Here is a 22015-nt window from a genome sequence, read left to right as displayed (position 1 = left end):
TACAACCATTTTGTTTTCTTTTTTGTTTAACAACCGATTACAATCTGTTAATCTATGTTAATAACATTTTATAAATTATATGTCATTTTTTTTTAATTTCATAAAACAATGTCAACCACCATCTTAATAAGTTTTTTGTGTGTGTAATATCCTCCTCAAACTTACACTGGTCAGGTTGTCAAATTTTTTAGGATTTATGAACCTGATTATTATTTTAAAGTAAATAAAAATAATTATCACTTTAATACAATCATTTTGTATACAGACAACAAACAAAATCAAACTAAAAGTATTATAATGGTGAATTGTAGAAGAAAAATATTATTAATCAGTTTATATTTATTGGAAATCAAAAAGATTAAAACAACATTTTATGTACATAACATAATTAAAAATTTTAGAGAAACATTGTATATGACTAATTTATTCACTTTAAATCAAAATTTTCAACTTTTTATATCAGAATTTTGACTCATACAATTGAAATCAAAAAAATTGTCTTTTATCATAATGAAACTCATTAGAATGTAGATAATTAGAAAACATTATTGATAATATAGAAAGTTTTAAAAAATCATGTGTAAAACAGACATTTTATTATAATATTATGATCCATAAGTAAAATAATCATGAGCTCAAATCAAATTCTTATTTTAATAATTGAAATTAAATAAATTTTAATATAAAGAAATAAAAAAAAAAAAAAAAGTTGATTGTTTTAAAATAAAATAAAATATTTTACACTGAATGAATTTATTATGTTTAAATCAAACGAGGAGGCTTAAAAATTACTTGTTTCCAGGGCTCTTCCAACGGAATAAACGTCAAATGACCTCAATTTAAAGTAAATATTTTGTCGTCTTACAATACACCTGTAAATATTATTATTATTATTATTATTGTTGTTTGTTTTCATCATGTGTTTTTCATTTTTAAAATTTTTTTAACTATATACGATTTAATCGAGAATATTATTATCCTACATAATAAATAATCGTAACAATAACAACAACAATAATAATAATAATAAATATTATGAAATTTCGTATACTCTCGATCAGAATTTTTTTTTTTTTTTATTAATTTATCGACCACCATTTTAATGTAAATTTTATTAAGATCATTCAACGCCACATTTTTTTTTTAACGTCCAAGGACATTTCCCAACATTTAAACAATCATGTCAATATGTTTAAGAGTATTTTATAAATATAAATATTATTTAAATAATTATGTAAAACAATTATAAGGGAAATAAAAAAAAAGTCAAAAAAAAAAAAAAAAATATTAATAACAAGGGATATTGTGAATTTGAATTACATGAAATAAAAAAAAAAAAAAAAAAAAAAAAAAAACCAGCCATCTTGAAAGTCTAAACTTAGGTATTAGTAGGCTTGTTTCTAAACAAATTTTCACAATAAGGCAACTCAAAATAACCCAAATTATTTATTTAATTATAAATTAATTGAATTAACTCAAATTTCACGATATTTAATTATTCTATTTGTTTATATAAATCATTTTTTCCTTCGAAAATAATAATAATAATAATATTATTGATATACATACCACGGTTAAATACAAAAAAAAAAAATTTCACACTTGTTGAAAAATAATTATTATTACGAGTATCCAGAAATAGAAAGAAAAAAATAAAATAATAATAATAATTAGTACACAAATAAAATAAAATATTTAAATATAACAATACACTAAATATAAATTTTTTTTGTTAAAAATAAAATAAAAGAAAACGTAAATGCCTCGACGTGGCCTCTCAACTGAGTACCACTCCCCAGGTCGCACTCCTTCTTTCCCCTCCTCGACTTTAAGGTATACGTCAAACTTGGTTATTGGCTTTGGTATGTGGTACATCCACAAATATAATAGACGTGGTTGTTTGCTTTTATTGCTAAGTGTATATCCAGTAATTCATAGATTTTTTTTTAAATTTCATCGAATATTTATTATCTATATCACTGGGTCCCACACACATAAATTTTTAATAAATTTCTTATAAAAAAAAAAATTTTGTAACGTTCAATAATAAATGCAATGCGATACCTGGGGTTCTTTTTTTTTTTAATTTTAATTTAATTATTATATTTATCTAAATTAATAGTAAATATATATATATATATATATATATATATATATATATATATATATATATATATATATATATATATATATATATAGAAATTTATAAATTTTTTAAAATGAGATAATATCTTTAAATATATAAAAAGGTATAAAATTAAAACATGTATTAATAATGAACTTTAAACCATCAAAGATTTTAAAACGGGACATCAAATCAAGTTTGGGCTACTATAGAGTTTGACGACCCTCATCAACTCTTTAACAAAAAAATATAAGCCTAATAATTATATTGATTGCGACCCAAAAAAATAGATTCAACCCATTGCTATAATAATTTTTTTTTTCTTTTCCAAACGAATCCCTTTTTTTCATTATCTAAATTATTGATTTTTTAAATAAAATCAATCAATATACAACGTCTTACATCGATAATATTCAATTCAAGAATATTTTTAATTAAAAGAAAACAATTCAAGTTCAACTTTTTTAAAAATATAAATAGATATTAATTTAAAAAGAAAAGAAAAGAAAAAACCACGAAGACAAAATAAAAATTTCTTTTACAATTTATACGTGAGCACAATGACAACATTCATTTTTTTTTCATTGCACGATACGTGCAAAACTTAAAAATAAAAGAAAAACTTTATTATTATTATTATTGTTATTGTTTATTAATATTGTATATTTTTAAATTAATTTATATCTCGACTTGTCTTATTAATTAGAAATTTTTTTCATTAAAAAATATAAAAAAAAATTAATGAAAATAAACATTCTGATTCTTACATACATATATAATATTTGCATAACATTCAAGAGATTAAATAAATGTTTTAATCTCTTTCTTAACTACATTTAAAGATATTATAAATTTGTTATAACCTTTAGATGTGATAGTTTAATAAAAAAAAAGTGTAAACTTTTTAATATTTGAAATTATATAAGGTGCAGATGATGCACCAATAATAAAATTATATTACTTATTTATTAAATTTTATTATTCAAATTATTCGAATCTTTTGCATAAATTTAAATTTTTTGCACTTTCATCATTGTTCATCGAGAAAGTGTTCTCAATCAAATTTTTGTCATTCGAGATATAAATTTGGGTTTTTCATTTTTTCCCTCAATTAATTATAAGACACAATTTAATTTTTTATTAAATATTTTTCAAATTATTTCAAAATTATTCGTCAAAGATTACATAAAATTTCACTTAAAATTAAAAGTATCAATGGTAACGATAACTTGATAGAATTTAAAATATAACATCGAAAACACATAATTTTATTTATTGGCCACTTTAGTAGTTTTTTTATTAACAATTGACAATAAATATTACATGAAAACAAAGATTTAAATAATATAAATAAATATATAAAAAATAAATTTAGAAATTAATAAATAATATAAAAATATTTAGAAAAAAATTTAGTGAGCATTGCCACAGGTACCATAAATTCTCCTTGCACTAACACGATAAGGTTCATCTTCAACTTCATAAAAATTGGACACTGTTCGAACAAGATTTTTCCATTTGCTAGAGACATAATTATCAACCTGACCGACAATTTCAACAAACGTCAGCAATCTTTCAAAAGATTTATGAATTCTTTCAGCTCTCTCAGCTTCCGTTTCATTCGGTTTGACTAAAGGTTTGACAGGAGTATATTTTGGAATGGTCTGTGGTGGAGGTGGTGGTGGTGGTAATGGAGGTAATGCTGTTGGAAGTTGGGGATAAATAATTGTTTTTTTTGCTTGGTTCTCATTATTCACCTCAATATTTTGTGGAAATCCTAAAAACGGGTCTCCTAATGGAATATCTCTTCTTTGGATTTTGCTCAATTTTTTATTCAAACTGGGCACTGCTGAAATCTGATTTATAAAAATTAACCTAAATAATTAATGCCAGAAAGAAGTTTTTGTAAAAAGAAATAATGCTCAAAAAAATTAAACTGGGCAAAGGGACCTAATCGGTTTGTCCTTAGTTAACTTTTTGTAATGTTGTAAAAGAATTGAAAATTTTAACTTCCTTAAGCTGTATAAATTTGTTTTGGGGAAAACATAAAAAAAAAAAAAAATTTTTTTTAAAAACCTTGTAAATATTAAGGGGGTTTAGAAAAAAAAAAAAAAAAAAAAAAATTACCTGAAGATTGTTTGAGCTTATAAAGTGTGGGCAACTGAAGTGGTGTTGAACTCCGCAGTTTTCTATGATGAACATTTTGGTTCTCTTTGAAAGGGAATCCCTAAAAATAAGTACCCCAGAAAAAAAAAAAAAAAAAAAAAAAAAAACTAGTTTAAATGTTGTTATTTAAAACAAAAAAATTTTTTCACAACTGAGTTAAACAAAATAAAAAGGTTTTTTAAATATTAAAACAATGTATTTAACTTATTAGATTTTAAAAAAATATTATAAAAATTAAATTAATTAATTATATTATTTAAATTATATATTATATTATTATATTATAAATTAAATTATATTATTATATTAATTTAAATTAAATAATATTCATCATTTTAATAAAAATAAAAAATTCTGAAAACCGTTTCAAAGAAGTAATCAGACGAACACTTTTAAAACTACTTGTCTGAATGCACGACATAAATTTTATCGTGTCACGTAATTTGGCGGTTTCAGTTGGTACGAAAAAAATGGGAGCCATTTTAAAAATGAAAAATTGATATAAACGTATTTAAATAATAATAATAAAAAAAAAAAATGTAGCGTTTAATTGAGCCAGACGAATTTATTTTTATTTTCATAGTGTTTTGTAAAATTTTTTACTCAGTGGTTTGACAAATACCGGCGTTAATTAAAATTATTCGATTTTAATACCTGAAAAAGTAATATATGTTTTGTGAAAAGAAGAGTTCCAGTTTTCACAAGTATGTTAATGATATATTTATGATAATGTTATTTTTTTTTTTAATTAGTAATAATTAATTACCTTTACACATATTAAAATGCGTAATTTATGTTTTTCCGCAATATTTACCATCTATTTATTATAGTTTATTTTGTCGCCATTGTGTTACCTTGATAAAACATTAATCAGAGACCAATTTATAAGTAAAATAAAAAATTTTTAGGTCTGAGGCAAATATTAAACCGGTTTAAGTTAAATTTGAAACATTTTTTTAGTTTTTGTTTGACAAAAAAGAAAAATGGTTATTTGTAGCATTCATACTTACATAGGACAACTTTTAAATAATATTTTTAACTTGATTAAAGTCTGTAAAAAAATATTACTTTAAACAGTTAGTAGTTACATTAAATAAGAATAATTAGCCATTTTAATTAATAAATTTATCCATAAAAAAAGTATAATTTTTCACAATTTCTCCTTTAAAATTAACTTAAAAATATTTTATTTCTATCATTACCAACATCTTTTAATTGTTAATCATTTTATTTTCATTATAATTAAATATTGTTAAACCAAAAAAAAAGAAAGAAAAAAAAAGTTATCAAATTAAATTTTATGTTAATAATATTTGAATCACATATATATGTATATGTGTGAGATTTTATAAAATAAATAACATGTGATACCTGATGAAATAACAATAATCCAATAAATATAAAAAATAATAAATTAACACATGAATTCATCTTAGCTCTTGTACTTGTTTGACTGTAATTTTTTGTAATTCAATGCAATTAATTATTTTATTTATTTAGTTTAGTATTGAATGGACATATATATATATATATATATATCCTCCTCTATTATAAATAAATATGTGTATTTAATCAAATTTTTTTTTTTTTATTAATTAAATTTATTGATTTTAAATTATTTGGTTAAGTTTATGATGTTGGTTTTTGCATTAAAAAATTAATAATTATTGACTATTTAAAAAAATTTTTTTACAATGTGAAATTATATATGAGTCAATTTTTTAAAATAAAATAAAATTAATTTTTTTTTAAATAATTAAAATTAAACTTATTTCATTGTTGAATTAAGAAACGATAAAATAAACATAATAATAAATAGGTCGTTAACAATAATGTCTCGATTAAGTTATTAAAAAAAAAAAAACAAAAAACACAAAATATGCCCAAATAACCAAAGACAAAAAAAAATTATTATGTAATTTAAATTTTTATTGTACAAAAAAAAAATTGTTTAATAATCAAATTGTTAACAACAAATGATTGTCAGTAGTAAATATTTTGACAGTTTTAATGAAAAAATAATTTTTTTTTTTTTTTAAGAAATGAAAGTGAATAAAAAAAAATTTTTTTTTTTTTTGGATTATGGGCATGAAAAGTAATAAGCATTAATTAATATTTTATTTTATTACAATTTTATTACTTTTTTTCTTTTTTGTTTTTCATTACAAGTAATAAAATGACATCTTATTTAAAAAAAAAAAATCATAATTTTAACCATAACAAATTTAAAAAAAATTTTTTCTTTTTATTTTTATTTACTTACTCAGCTATATTTTAAAAAGAAAGTCTGTCAAGGCTATGGAATTTTATAAGTCTGTAATACATAAAAAAAAAAAAAAAATGTTTCTTAAACCTAAATTAATGGTGATAGCCTGTTTATTAAATATTAATATTTAATAATATTAAAAAGTGGGACAATAAAAAAAAACCCTTTTAATATAAATCTTATATAATTGTTTTTTTTTTTTTTTTTTTGTTGATCATAAAAAAAACAAAAACGTTTCACCGCCACGTTATTTACAATTAATTTTTTTTTTTTATTATATATAAATTACGTCGATTGTTATCACTTATCAATGGCGACAATATACGTCATCACGTATATAAAATAAACATAAATCGAATGTACCCTTAAAAAAAAAAAAAAAAAGTTATAATCGTATTAATTACGATTACGTAATTCGAATATTTTTTTTTTTTAATGTTGACGATTTTAAACAATTGCAAATGAACATTGTTTTCGTTTTTTTTTAACAGTCAAACATTTATTTGTAAATTTAAATTAAACAAAACAATTAAAAATCCAATTTTATATTTATTTTTAAAACGTGAATAGTTATTATTACAATATGTGGAGACAAACGTTTGGTGTTTGACAGGGAAAAAAAAGAAATATTTTATTATTATTATTCTTTTCTTTAACATTTTGTCTAAAATCAGTTTTTTTTTTATCTACCGTAACAAATAATTATAATCACGTTTCACTTAAAAAAAAAAAATATCTTTAACTGCTTCCTATTATTTTAACATTTAATAATCTTTTTTTTACCCTTTTTTAGTTAAAAAAAAAACAAAATGTCGAAGTCATTTATGTAACATTTTATGTTGTGAATCATCATCAGTCGTGTTTAACCAACAGATTTTCTATGAGTTAAACTGTAACAAAACTCGGTCGATTAATAATAATATTCGAGTTTTTTTTTTTTATATTGAACTTGAATTATTATTTTTAATATAATTATTTTGTTTAAATAATTATTTACTCGAAATATAAATTATTTTGTACTAAACAAAAATTTTTTTTTTTTTAAGAAAGGTCAAATACGTTTTGAAGCCTAAATTTTCTGTTATTTTTTTTTTAAAACGAAAATTACAACTCAATGACTAAATTAATACTAATTAATAATAATATACGTTTTATTTTATATTAATTATTAAATGATCGTACACAATCACAATCGATCGAGGTTCCTCCAAAAAAAAAAAAAAAAAAAGAAAATAAAAGAAAAGATTAGTGATACATTTTTTTGTTGTAGAAAGCTATCGTGTTTCTAGTTGATTTGAGAAAATGAAAGGCTAAAATAACCTTGGGAGAAGTCAAACGTCCTGTGTGACACCAAACAATTCATGTAAATAAAAATTGCAGAACTATTAAGGACGTGATTTTTGGACCAAAATAAAGATGTCTTTATTTAATTATCCTTCGAGGTATGACTCTGTTTAGGTATTTATACAATAACCAAATCATTTTCCATTTTAATTAAGTTTTGAGAATGGTTCACGTTCGGCGTTTTGTGTAAAATAATAATAATAATAATAATAATAAATACTCTTTTTTTTTCTTCTTCTTAATTTTCATTAAATGATTATTAATTCCCGTAAAATGATAATAACAGTTTTTCTCATATGTGGAATTTTCATTAAAAACAGTCATGTAAGTTTTGTTTTTTGTTTTTTTTCCTTTTTTTTTTTTAAGCTTAAAGCACTCGGACACCCACGCACACAACAACGAATTTTATGCGTTTAAAGTTTGATTTTTAATTTTTTGTTTTTTTTTTTTTTTTTTTTTTTAAACTTTTGTTTTGGAATTTAAGGTAAAGTAGATACGTTAAAAAAAAAAAAAAAGTTAAGATTTTTCTTATTTTATCATAAATTGTTAATAAAAAAAAAAAAAGACAATGAAAAACCTAATATTTATCATATTATGTAAAAATATTTACGTGTGAGATTTATCATTTATTTTTTTTAAATGAGATTAATAATTTATCAATCGATTTATAAATAAATATAAAAACAAAAATTTATTAATATAAATAACAGGAAAAAAAATGTGAATTTAAATGTTGTGTAAATATTGCTCAATTTGTAAATAGATAAAAAACGTATATGTATAAATTTTTTTTTTTTTTTGGTATCTTTTCCATAGGAAGCTGCAGTTTTATCATCTTGTCCAAAATTTTTCAACGACACAGTCGATGTCGATTTCGAGGATGGTGAAATAGAAAACGAATCCATCAATCACGGTTCTCTCGAAAATAATTACATAAGGGTACCTCCTGGAGAAAAAATTTATTTTTACCCTACGGATACTAAAAATATATTTGTGGGCCCTAAATTAAAATCACTCGACATCATCACCGTTATCGTTTCAAATGATGATAAAAACAATTTAATAGATGTTAAATCTTCTACGCCATCTTATGCAGAAGAAAAACTATTGAATTACACGGTTTTAAAAAGTGGAATTTTGGTACCGTTGAAAAAAAATGATGATTTAAATAATATTTTAAATGGTAAAACGTGCAACGAAAATGTTTATCGGAGTTTAAAACACATTTATTACGTAAAAAGTTTTAAAAATATTTTGATACCTGCTGATATTTTACATGCCAAAACCAAGGAATTCAATGATGATTCTCAAAAGGAAATTTATTACGACGAACCAAAAACTGACGACGTCACAAACAACGCCGATATTTTATGCGAGAAAAAAACGAAAGAAAATGAAAATATCGAAAAAAACAATTTGAATTTTTTCGATTTGGATTCGGATGGAGAAAAATGTGATTCGACATTTAACCCGAGAAAAAAATCATCCGATGATTTTGATACCATTCTTCAAAAATATGAAAAAGAATTTTCTACTTTAACAAACAAAAACGACGACGAGGACGATGACGTCGACAACAACAACGACAACGACAACGACAACGACATTATTGATTCCCCGGACAAAACTTGCAACGGAGAAATAACACTTTTTCTTTTAAATAACAATGGAGTTTTAAAAAGAATTAAATCCGATCCTTATTTGCCATCGGGATTACATCACACGTTTTATTTAACTAATAAATTTACTTTTCAACCGGATTTTTCGAAAAAAACCGAATCTTCTGTCACTTATTTGACCGGTGAAAATGGGGATCTCATACCTTATTCTTCGAACCGTCAAAAAATCACGGCTGAAGTCGGTCAATCCGTGTCTTTCATGCTGTCTAAAAATGGCGGATTGTTTCCCGTTTTAGAAGAGAAAAATGATAAATACATAAATTATTATTTCAACGGACGTTTGATTCATAAAAGTTGTCAATTTTCCGAAATACACTCAAATTCTACCGCCATATTGATAAACGATAAAAAATTTAAATTGTTCATGGGTGAAAATGATGAGGATGTCAAAGACAACGAATCGAATTCATTAACGAAAAAAACGCGGGAACAACCGACGAAAACGAAAAAAAAAAAAAAACATCATTTGAGAAAAAGAGAAGCTTACTATAATAGCGGTTACGAGAAGGCTGTGAGTAATTATTCTCCCTCACAGATGGAATCTCAATCCATGAGGCCAATAGTCCCTCAAAGTCGCATACCAGAATATCAAGTTGTTCCGACGAGAAATTCAGCCCTGTATCCGGTGAGGCAAACCGCTGGAGCAGTTCAAGAAAACTACATGCACGGCGGCGGCGGCGGCGGCGGCAGTCAAATCCACGATGCAAAATATTCGGAATCTGTGGAAAATTATCAGAGACCTACCAAAGTGACGCCTGCTTATTACGATAATCCAGTAAAATCGAATCCACCTTTGCCCGTTTATTCTGATCCTAATGAAACCGTCGAAAGACACGTCGAAGAAGTAGCCGCCCCGACTGATTCGACGTCTCCTGCGATCAGAGAAGAACCTGTTTTAAGAGCAAGAACGGACATATTTATATTTGACGAAAAAGGTACCAGAATACGATTGATACCCGAAATAACCGATAAAAATGACGTAATAATCTACAAGCTGACTTGCAAGGGCAACCTCGTAAGGTATCCCCCGTGCAAAGAACCGGAATTTGGTTTTGAAATTAACTTTCAACTTTTGTTGGACGAATTCGTGTTGGTGCCCACTGTGACGACCGGCAAATCCTTTCACATGACTTACATTTTGCAAGAAAATGGAGATTTGATTCCTTCCGAAGAAAATTTAAATACTTTTAGAAAAGCTCCAGGTTCTCTTATTTACTACATGCTGGGTAAAAATAACATTTTATTTCCCGTACAGCAAGTTGTCGATCCAGAGGGAAACGTGAGTTTCTTTTATCAGGATTTCTTTTTGTTAAAAATGAAGGATTCCGTTGAGAAACCTCTTCATTTCAGCACAAAAGGTTCTCCTATTTTTGCATTTTTTAACGGTTTGACAATAATCTCGATGAGTTCGAAACCTAGATTGAGTCCACGAAGCGGATCCAATTGGAAACATCTTAAACCTAATGAACCTACGGAATCCCTTCAAAAATCAATGTATTTGACCGGTCCGAAAGGAGAATTGATTAAAATAGTACCTTACAAGAACAGGCACGGTGCGACAGTCATTTACGAATTGGATTGCAACGGTATATTGTACAGGAGTCCGAAAGACAAAAAGAAATGCATCATTTTAAAATCTTACGTTTTGCTCAAAGAGGGAATACTGTTACCGTCAAACGAAACGAACGGTTACGTGTACATGATGTCCAAAAATGGCGACTTGTTTCCGTATCTTTATCCGGATGGAAAAATCGAAGCACCTCTTGCAAGCTCTCTAAAATACGTACTTTGCGAAAAAGGCATCTTACTACCCATTAAATTAGAAATAATCGATAATTCGATATGTTACACTTTCCGAGATGTGATAGTGTACAAAGAAAGGGTTTATTGCAGGAGTTGTTTGGATAGATTAGACGAACAATTATTGGATAATAAAAAAAAAAGTAAAAAAGGATCCTGCGATCTACTTTTGAGTGATAAACAAAATATTTCAACAGATAGAGACATAAAATTATTTGTAAACAAAAATGGAGATTTCGTGTTTTACGAAAAACAAAATAAATTATTAAAAAGGTATCCACCTGAATTGGTGCCATCTTATTTAAAATACACAATGGGATCATTTGATGTTAAATCTGATGGTTCTCTACATCAAATTCAATATCAAGATCCGAATAGCAACGTGGTTAATCTCATGCTAGAACCGAATGGTGACCTTTTAGAGGATACAAGAAACGTAAATACTCTAAGGTCGGACTACTACGTATTAGATGCAAAAGGAAATCTCATATCCGTAACTGCAAGAAAAACAAAGAAAAATTGGTATTTTTTCAAAGGATTAACAAAAGTTTGTAAAGTTCCGGCACCGCCAGAAGAAAGACAGGAAACCGATGCGCCAAACGTCGAACAAATAACGACTCCACTCGGTAAAGATCCCCTTAATCTAATGGAAGATCCTTCGCCATTAAAAGAAAATCCAAACGGTGATACTCGATCCCTATACATACCGATACCCTTGAAATCCGTGTCCGTATCAAATCAACCCGAGGCATGTTTGGACTGTGGGGATCCGGAACATAAAAAAAAATGTGACATGTTAAAAGACACATTAAAGCAAGTATCGAAAGGAAATTCTTTACCTCTCGCTTTAGAACTCGAATTAACAGACGAAATAATAGAAGAACTTAAAAATTGGGCAGCTAAATGTGATAAAGTATTAAGCAGAAGAGAAATTCAAGATGAATTAAGAAACAACGTTAATCAATATTATCATCGTTTTTAATTAATAATAAAATGATGAATTTGTTTATCAACACGTACGTCAACACTTTTGTGTAAAACAAACGAATTGAGGACGAACAAAACAAAAAAAAAAAAATTGTCATTTTTTTTTTTATATTTATCTTTATATAATTTATGTTAAAGATGAGAAATTTTCTTTTTTCTCAAGGAAATCTGATGATGATAATAATAATATTAAAAATTCGTCCCCTAATAATAATAATTCGTTTGAATTGTTATTAATAATAATAAATCAAACATACACACAACATTTTTGTATATATAAAAAAAAAAAAAGGCAAAAAATTTATTAGTTAATTAATTAATTAATAAAAAAAATAAAATATATTAATATTAAAATTTTATTTATTTATTTTTATTTTTACCGTTAAACGCGTACGTAAAATTTTTCGCCATTACGTAAAATAAAACAATTTTTTTTTTGTTTTGGATTAATATCGAGGTTCTATTTAAAAGAAAATAAATAAATAAATGTTAATAATAATAATAATAATGAAAAAAAAAAGGCATAACGGATTAATGTTAATAATATTTATTGTTCAGTATAAATCCTCCTACTGCACAAGAACAATGAAATTATTATTTATTACAACTACGGTTATTTTTTTTATTTTTTATTTCGCCATTTTAGAACCGATTCAGGTATTTATTATTATTATTATTATTATTTATAATTTACTGGAATATTGTTGATTTTTATTTAATTTTTTTTTTTTTCACGGTTCTGGAAAAAAAAAAATTCACTTATTTTCATTTGTTTTTTGCTTATTTTCAATTATGTTGAGTAGCAAAAAGATCACGTGATTTAAAAATGAAAATTATTATTATCATTATTTTGTATGCTAAAAAAAAAATTTACAGGCGGCCGTAACTAAAAAAAATGCAATTGTCAAAAATATCAAGAAAATTTACATAGTTTTAACGATTTAATTAATCCGTTCGCCATTTTGAAACTTGAAAATAACGGAAAAGGAAGTTGTAACCTTTGCGAAGAAAGAAAACAAATGCTCAGAATGGAAAAAGAAAAACAAGAGCAATTATTAAAATGTCCTTTTGAAATATTAGGATCTCCTCCGCTTAAAGGTGAGAAACCAAAAAAAAAAAAAAAAAAAAAAACGTGGAATTAGAATGAATTTTTTTTTTTGTAATTGTCGTGTCACTCGGACAGTCTCTGACTTTCTTATTGTACGTTTAAGGAAAAACATCAGAAGAAATATTTGATGAATTTCGCGAGCTCATTGTTCCTAGTCAAAATGGTTTTTTCGATTTGATGAGAGGAATCGTGAAAACAATGCACGTGTCATCAGAATCCGAATTAAAATGGGCGAAAGAAAAAGAAGCCGAAATGATAAGGAAAAAATTATTATCACCAAGAGATCCAAACGAAAATAAAGAAATAAACGTCAACGTTTTCAACAACAACAACAACAACCACCTTTAATAAAATAAATTTTTTTTATTTTTCTTTTGCCACGACGGATTCAAACGGCGCAAAAAAAAGAAGATTTTAATGATAAAAAATTATATTAATTTATTTATTTATTTACTAATTTATTGTTTTTTATACGTAATAATAATAATAATTTTTAACGTTCTATAATAAAAATTTTCCTCTTTTTTTTTTTTCTCCTTCATACAATCAAACGCGAATGAAAATCATTTAATTTTGTTTGTCTGGAGAGAAAATTCCAGAAATTGATAAGAGAAGGAAAAAAATTGTTTATAAATAAATAAAAAAATTCAACAATTAAAAAAAAACATAAAAAAATAAAACAAAACAAACAAACACTCTCAAAACACACAACACGACAAAAAACATTTTAAAAAAATCCAAAACCCAACCACGATTTTTTTTTCCCTTTCACCCTATTTTTTTCTAGAACTTTCGGAGTCTGTAAAAATATTTCAGAATATGAATAACTTGACGTAGACGAATACCTGTTGACTTGAACGTTTTTTTTTATATCTTCCCCCGTCAATTCCAATTCGTACAATTTATTTTCGAGTTGTACAATTTCTTCAATGGTTGGCACGACTGTCGTTTGACCGCTTTGACACACAGCCTGTTGTAAAACTTGTATTTCCGCTTCGTAGTGACTCAATGTTTCTTTTAAATTTTTCAATAGTTTTTCATCGCTTTCCGTTTTGTACGGTTTGTTTTCTTCTCCGTCTATCAAATACCTTAAATAATCTGCTATGGCGTCGTTGTACACGCTTATGGCATTTTCTTTTAAAAATAAACCGAGTTTCACGGATGTTTGTATTACTATTTCTTGTTCTTTTTTGTATTTATCAAGTTTCGATTCTAGTTCCATCAACATCTCTTGTTTTCTCCCTTGATCCGATTTCTCTCTTTCCAAAGCATCCTGAATTCTCTTATTCGGATTAGTTTTATTAACCCTTTTCTGATCGAATGATATGTGCATGTGATTTTGCCAACCGCATCCGCAAACCGTGCAAATCCCTTTTTTCATGGCCGAACAATCTTTTAAAAGCATATTATTTATGGCTTTTGTCACGACGTTTTTTATGTAGCATTTTGTGTGACAATGCGTCACGTATTCTATTTCCGTCATGTCGTAACTTTCAATATGGTGATACCGAACGCATTGGGAACTCGTGCAAACCGTTCGGGGTAAATCCAACGGTACAGGTTCTAAATGTATTTCGTTAACGTATAATTTTTCCGAGAGTTCGCTCATTGTTTTCTCGCACAGAGCGAGTTCTTCTTTTCTTTTTGTTATTGCCGTCAGATTCATTTGTATCGTTTTACTTATTTCAGCGATGGGTTTGCTCAACGATAAAATTCTATTTCGAGCAGTGAAAAGTGACAATGTTTTTTTCAACGGATGAGGTTTGAACGAAGACACGGTTTCCAATAGTCTAACGGTTTCTTTAAATGATATGTCCCAACTTTGACCGAAGGATTTTATCATGAGGGAGTCGAATTCGATTTTTGATTCTTTCAAAGTGCACAAGAATAAAAAAGCTTCGTTATCCAAACAAAATCTGTTGTGATACCCCAGGGAAAGCTCTTTATGTATGTTCAACGATTCCAATTGTTTTTCCAAAAGTACGGATGTTTGACCCGGAGTGTAAAATGAATTTCTTGCATTTGTAAAACAAAAAACGATGTTTTTCGCGATACCTTTGTGCATGTGAATCAATAATTCTTTTAGACAATATGAAAAAATGGCACTGATCCTCGAATCGTTGGCTTTCATCAATATGCAAATCCCGTGAAGTTCTTTTAAATTACTTATGTGACTCATTATGTTTTTTATGTTTTCTTTGTCTTTCGCTATTCCCCTCGTGTCTCCTATACCGGGAGTATCTATGAGTCGAACGTATTTATTTTTCCAAAAAAAACAATACGTAGAACAAAATTGAGTTCCAGATTCTCCCGTTTCCGTCACTTCGTTAGCAGAACAATCTCCCAATTTAATCGTGTGTTTTTCTCCCGTTTTCGGATCGTACGTCGTGAAATTTATGGGTATCGTGGAAATGACTTCGTTTCTCATGGCTTGTTCGAAAGATTCGTGATTCAAATAGTTTACGATGCTGTTTATCCAAGTGGATTTACCGACTCCAGATTGACCGATGATGAGAATGTTTAATTCGTTTGAGGGTCTCAATTCCGATAATTCGTTGGCTACAAATTCGTAACGATCAAAAACAAACGCAACTCCGTGGGCGTGATCGTTACAACGAAATTCATAATAATTTCTTTTTCCTCTTCCGCAACTGCAATAAAAATACTCATCGAAACCGTATTCGAGAACTTTCTTACAACGAAAACATTTCCATTGGATTTTTTCCGACGACGAACAAATTCCCGATGGAAAACCGGGACAAGTAATTTTAAGAATGACTCTATTTCCGGGTTTTTCATGGGTGAATTCCAATACGTGATCCGAATGTATTCTTGCAAAATTTGTATTTTGTTCTTCGGCGTAATCCCCGTACATGTCATCGTTGATGAGTTTACCTCTTTTAAAAAATAAACATCTCACCGTTGATATACCCATTTTCGATAGGAAAACTCTATTCCCGTTCGCATTATTATTATTATTTAAATCTAAATCCAAATCCAAATCAACAATGGCGTATTTTGTCGACGTGGAATCATTATCGAGTAAACTTAAAAAATAATGTAAAGTGCATTGATAAAGAGTCGGATTTTCATTTTGGAATTTATCACAAACGATCAAAACAATAAAATCACATGATAAATTTTTATTTAATTCATCAATGAAAAGTTTTCCTTTTTCTAAATAAATAATCCCGCGGGAAACGTAATCTCGTACGGTTTCAATTTTACGTTCTAACACTAAATTTGAATTTAAATAATGTTCGATTAAATAAAAATTTAAATTGTGACTTTTAAATCTTTCAACGGATTTAATTAAATCTTTTAAATTATTTTCACCGGTTTTAACGAGTAGAGAATTTTCCGAAATGATCCTTTTCAATTGCGATTCTTTTATTTTGAGTTCTTCCAATTTTTCTTTACTTTCCATTATGTATTTCATTTGTATATATTTTTCATTTTCCGTTATTTTTTTATTTAATTCTTCGAGTTTTAACTTGTACGAGGAAATTTCTTCAAAAAGACAAACGACGGATATGATAAAACTTTCATCTATTTCTCTGACTACGTTTTCCACCGTCGTGTGTAAATTTGCCAATTTTCTTATCGTTTGTACAGGTATCATGGCATACGATAAAGGTTTTCCTTTTCCGTCGTTAACGGTTTTCAGTAGGTTCGGAACGTTCGATAGAAAATGATAAAAATTTTCAACGGAAGTAGGCATTTCATTTTTAGGTGTTACATCCGCGGATATTTGAATTTTTATTTGGCTATTTTTCCAAAATGAATTGTCTTTAACTTCTGCTTCTCCTTCACCTTCGAATTTAATTAGTTTAGCGAGTTTTTTCATTTCCAACATGAGCTTGCCTTCTGCTTCTTTTTTATTATCTTTCGCCGAGGAAGAAAGTTCTAAATTCATCAAACAATTTGCTCCCCAATTGATTTCTGTTATAACGTGAGTATATTGACAATCATCCAAAGCATCAAAATCTAATAAATGTAAAACTTCGACAAACGACGTGAATAATTTTTCGCAAACCGTTTGAAATTTACACATAAATGAACATGTTATATTTTTAGATGAATTTTTTTCCGTGTTTAAAAATTTCCCACATCCTTCGATTTCTAACAAACCGCAAAGGAAAAACAATTGCAAATCAGATTCGACGTTTAATAAATCAAAACGATCCGATATATTTTCCGTAAATTTATATTCCACAACGACATTGTCTACGGCCACGGTTTTAACCAACTCTGGAGAAATTTTATTTTTGAAAACGGATCTAGATGAAAAATTTTCGGTTCTCATATCGTATAATTCTCCTAGAAATCCGACTCTTCCCAATGCCGAACGTGTAACAGGCACGTCCGTTACGTTCTAAAATTTAAAATATGAAAAAAAAAAAAAAAAAAATTTACCTTTTAAATTTGTAAACATTAATTAATCCAGGTAATTAAAATAAAGAGAAGTTTACAATGTAAATGGATGCTACTCAAAAAGTTTTTTTTTTTTTTTTTAAATTTCATTTATAAGGGAAAATTAAACATATCGCGTTTTTCACTGCTTCTATGTTTCAAAAAAAAAATTCCAGTAAATATTCCAGTAATAATAATAATATTAATAGATTACTTAACCTAATTAATTAAAGATAAAAACTATTCACAAAAAATATAAATTAAATTAAACTATGTGGATTATCGTTGAAATGTCGTTTAATTTTATCTTAATTGAAAAAAAAAACAAACTTACCATTTTTGTTTATTTATTTTTCAATCACACAAAATTCGTTTTAAAATTTTAAAAATTTTCACACAAAAAAAAAAAAAAAAAGATAAAAATCCAGAGCAGGTTTAATCAAAATCTGAGCGATCACTCACACGTTTGTCGATTACGTCACTATTGAAAATTTCAAAACTCAAACCTGTCTGCATTTGTTTATTTTTTGTTTTCTGAACGCGCTCTCTCGCTCGCGCGCGCACGGCCATTGTTAAATGGCGCGACAAAGTTTTTGTTTTGAAAATTAATTTGATGAAAATGAAAAGTTTTTCATTTTAAAAATGAATATATAAAAAATTGCAGGAATTTTTTTCTTAAAATTTGTTTGGAGAGGAAGTTAAAAAAATTCGAAACGGGTGGGATAAATTATTTTATATAAATAATTAAGGCGACAATAACAGTCAAAAAAAAAAAAAAACGTTGAAATGTGTGTGTGTGTGTGTGTGTGTTTGTGTGTGTCTATCCGTCATCTGACGTTAATAAAAAAAATGTTTATTTTGTTTAAAAAAAAATTGTTAATAAATAATAAAACACAGCTTTCTTCTTTTCTCCTTTAATAAGAATCAATTTCTCATAAGCTAAATATATAATACTAATTACTCTAAATATATATATTTATTGTAATTAAGCAGACAATACGTAGAAAATTACGCATGAAAAAAACATACATTTATGTAAATATTAATAATTAAATAAATAAATAAATAAAACCCCTGTTGAAATTTCCTAAAAAAAAAAAAAACAAAAATTTATTAAAATACAAATTAATAAATATTATTATTATTATTTAAAATTGAATGTTGTAAGTGGTGGGATCGTTGCACCGCATCTATGAACCTTTCAAAACAACAAACACCTTAAAGTTATTTATTTACGTTACCTTTTTATAAAGGGCAACAAAACAAACAAACAAACAAACAAAAACATATTATTCATTAGTCATAGGCCGCGAAGGCAACGACTTAAAAAAAAAAAGTTTATATATATATATATAAATATAGATTTTCTTTTTACGTTACAAAACTTGGTTGTTGATGTAGCTTTTTTTTTTTTTTTTTTGTTTTTTTTTTAAATTTTACCTCGTTATTTTGTGCTGACAATGACCTTACCTTACCTTCAATAAATAATCTCAATAATAACCGTGAATATTATTGTAAACAATATACATTGCACGCGATTATAAAAGTTAAATTTATTAATAAATTTTTATCATTGTTTGTTGTATTCTTGTATCGTGTTATCACAAACTCTATCAATATGAAAAGTTTTATTTGTACAATCGTTTGTTTTTTAACTGTTTTTTCAATGGTTCAAACTCAATATTTAACATCGTTTTTAGGAAGTGAAAATTGTACCCCTCAAAATATACTCGATCCATATTTGGTAATAATTATTTATCAATCATTTTTTTTTTTTTTTTTGATTCAAACTGGAATCCTTAATTTATTAATCCTTTTTTTTTTTGGTTTTTCAGGCTTTGAAATCAAAATATCCAAAAAAATTTCTTTCAAAATTGTGTACTCATAAAAATCCGGTAAGTTTTTTTTTATTTATAATTATTGATATTTTTACTATTTTAAATAAATTAATAATTTTATTTTTTTTGTAAAATAATAGTTGTTGGAAGCAAAATACAAATTGGCAGCAAGTAAATTATTAGCTCGACATTTAAAAAGTTTAAATTCTGTTGGTTGTAACACACAAAACCCATGTTGCGAACGACAACAACCAATAATGTCGGCTGTTCCTTATCAATGCTCTTATGGTATGTTGTATTTATAAACCTTTCATGGTTCTATACCTTCTTCTGCTCTCATTTCAAGTCCTAAAACTAATTTTTCTTTCTTTTACAGATCCACATGGAGCATACAACGCATTAAAAGTAGTCCAAGGTTCAAATATGTTTTCTGCTTTAAATCCACATTGTCCACATGGAATTTATCATCAGTTTCCAGGATCAATTTAATAAATATTTTCAATTAAAAAATTTATTTTTTTATTTAATTATTTACTTTTATTGTTTTGTTTTTTACTTGTTATGTATATTTTTTTTTTTTTCATGCATTTTTGTAAATAGTTATTATAATTGTAATACATATTTATATTTTTATAATTATTTTTACTATTTTTGATGTATTAAAAAAAATTATTGTTTCTCTTTTTTTATACTTTTTTTTATAATAAAAAATAATTTGTTTAAAAAATTAAATTTTTTTGTTTATATTAATTTTGTTTTTCCCCCATCTATTTTACTTTTTCTCAATATAGTAAATAAAAAAAAAAAAAATCCTCAAGACTTGCCATAATCAATATTAAATTTTTATCAATAATTATATGATAACCAATCAAACTATTTGTTGATAACACTCACACCTGGACAAAAACATTTTAATATAAAAATGAATGACAAAATAAAATGCCTTTAAATTATTCTGTGTTTTTATCATGACCAACCTTTTTCCAGATTTTATTTTTTACAAATTAGTTTAAATTATTAAAATGATGATAATGATGATAAGTAAAAACGCGCCCGAAGGGGAAAAACCTGAAAGATTAGTTATGAAAAGGGGTTGATTTTCTTCAGAAAGGTTTTCAAATCAAAACGAATAAACTACAAACACGTGAATTTTCTAGAATAAGAGAAATAAAAGGAGATGTCATGTCGTTAGAAAAACCTGTTGGAAAATTTAAAATGATAACATTATGTACACAAATAAAAAAGTCTAGAAGAAAAAGAAGCAACACTGAAGGATTGGGTATGAAAACTTGGAGAGGGAGAAACTTGATGGATGGAAACACTCAAAATTAAGTAGAAACTTATCTGATATTAATATTAATAATAATAATAATTCTTAAAAAAAAAAATTAAGCAAAGTCTAAATTATGAGAGAATGGGTGGTGTAAGGGAAAAATTTTATTCAGATGCAGCATCCAGACATTTTACAGGATTTTAAATGCTAAAAATATAAAACAAAAGATATAATGTCTGGATCTTTGTTTAAATTCAATGCAATTTGATTCATTTTAATTATACTAATAATTATTATTATTATTATTGTTTTTGAGCAAAAGAAAATTAAGAAAAACTGAAAAAAAATTATTTTTTTTACAGAATTTCCCTTTTTTTTTACATACAACTATCATGATTATCATTTTTGTCTTTCAAAAATTTTGTTTTTATACAACAAATAATTAAAATTCATTTATTAATAATAATAATAATAATTCATTACCAACATTTTATTAAGTTGGTACCAAGTAAATTTTTTTTTTTTTAACATTCAAATGATAAAAAATTATTATTAATTCATTCGAAAACAAAAAAATAAAAAATTTTTTTCGCAATTATGTTATTGAACCGTGTGTGTGTGTGTGAAAATGAACAAAAAACATTAAAACAACCTTCAAAACATTTTTTTTTTTTAAATTTTAGGCAAATTAATTATGTTAAAAAAAAAAAAAACCACCTTGGATGAATTCTTACAGGCCTGACAACAATAAAAAAAAAAAATAAATAAATAAATAAATAAATAATTTTAGTTTTGTTGTTCAATGAAACAAGAGATAATATTTTTTTTAATAATAAAAACATGGGATTTTTATAATTGTCATTACTCCCTCTACCCCCACTCCCCTTTCCCTCCCATCCCCATCCCCACCCCCATTCATCAAATTTTCATGTTTTTAAAAAGAAATTTTTTTTTTTTTCACATTTAAAATAAAAAACATTTTAAGAAAAGGATCATTATGTAGGTAGATAGGTATA

The 22015-nt window shown here is 25.9% G+C and overlaps 4 protein-coding genes across 4 annotated transcripts; 2 read left to right on the top strand and 2 right to left on the bottom strand.

The window, feature by feature from the left end:
• Positions 1–3537: 3537 nt before the first annotated feature.
• Phum_PHUM231450 (uncharacterized protein) lies at positions 3538–4327 on the bottom strand (the record flags this gene model as incomplete). Its single annotated transcript, XM_002425962.1, has 2 exons — positions 3538–3981; positions 4253–4327. 2 exons carry the CDS (start codon positions 4325–4327, stop codon positions 3538–3540), a joined length of 519 nt encoding a protein of 172 aa, XP_002426007.1.
• Positions 4328–8174: 3847 nt separating this feature from the next.
• Positions 8175–12362, top strand: Phum_PHUM231440 (uncharacterized protein; the record flags this gene model as incomplete). The annotated part of the gene is made up of 2 exons (XM_002425961.1): positions 8175–8225; positions 8718–12362. 2 exons carry the CDS (start codon positions 8175–8177, stop codon positions 12360–12362), a joined length of 3696 nt encoding a protein of 1231 aa, XP_002426006.1.
• Positions 12363–14248: 1886 nt separating this feature from the next.
• On the bottom strand, positions 14249–17781 carry Phum_PHUM231430 (uncharacterized protein; the record flags this gene model as incomplete). The annotated part of the gene is made up of 2 exons (XM_002425960.1): positions 14249–14274; positions 14304–17781. The coding sequence occupies 2 exons, from the start codon at positions 17779–17781 to the stop codon at positions 14249–14251; spliced, it is 3504 nt and encodes a 1167-aa protein (XP_002426005.1).
• Positions 17782–20757: 2976 nt separating this feature from the next.
• Positions 20758–21058, top strand: Phum_PHUM231420 (uncharacterized protein; the record flags this gene model as incomplete). The annotated part of the gene is made up of 2 exons (XM_002425959.1): positions 20758–20805; positions 20834–21058. The coding sequence occupies 2 exons, from the start codon at positions 20758–20760 to the stop codon at positions 21056–21058; spliced, it is 273 nt and encodes a 90-aa protein (XP_002426004.1).
• Between the last annotated feature and the right edge of the window lie 957 nt (positions 21059–22015).

Source organism: Pediculus humanus, genomic scaffold (assembly GCF_000006295.1).
Source record: "Pediculus humanus corporis 1103172107592 genomic scaffold, whole genome shotgun sequence".
NCBI lineage: Eukaryota > Metazoa > Arthropoda > Insecta > Psocodea > Pediculidae > Pediculus > Pediculus humanus.
Note: the sequence above shows the minus strand (reverse complement) of the source record. Positions and strands in the feature narration are given on the sequence as shown.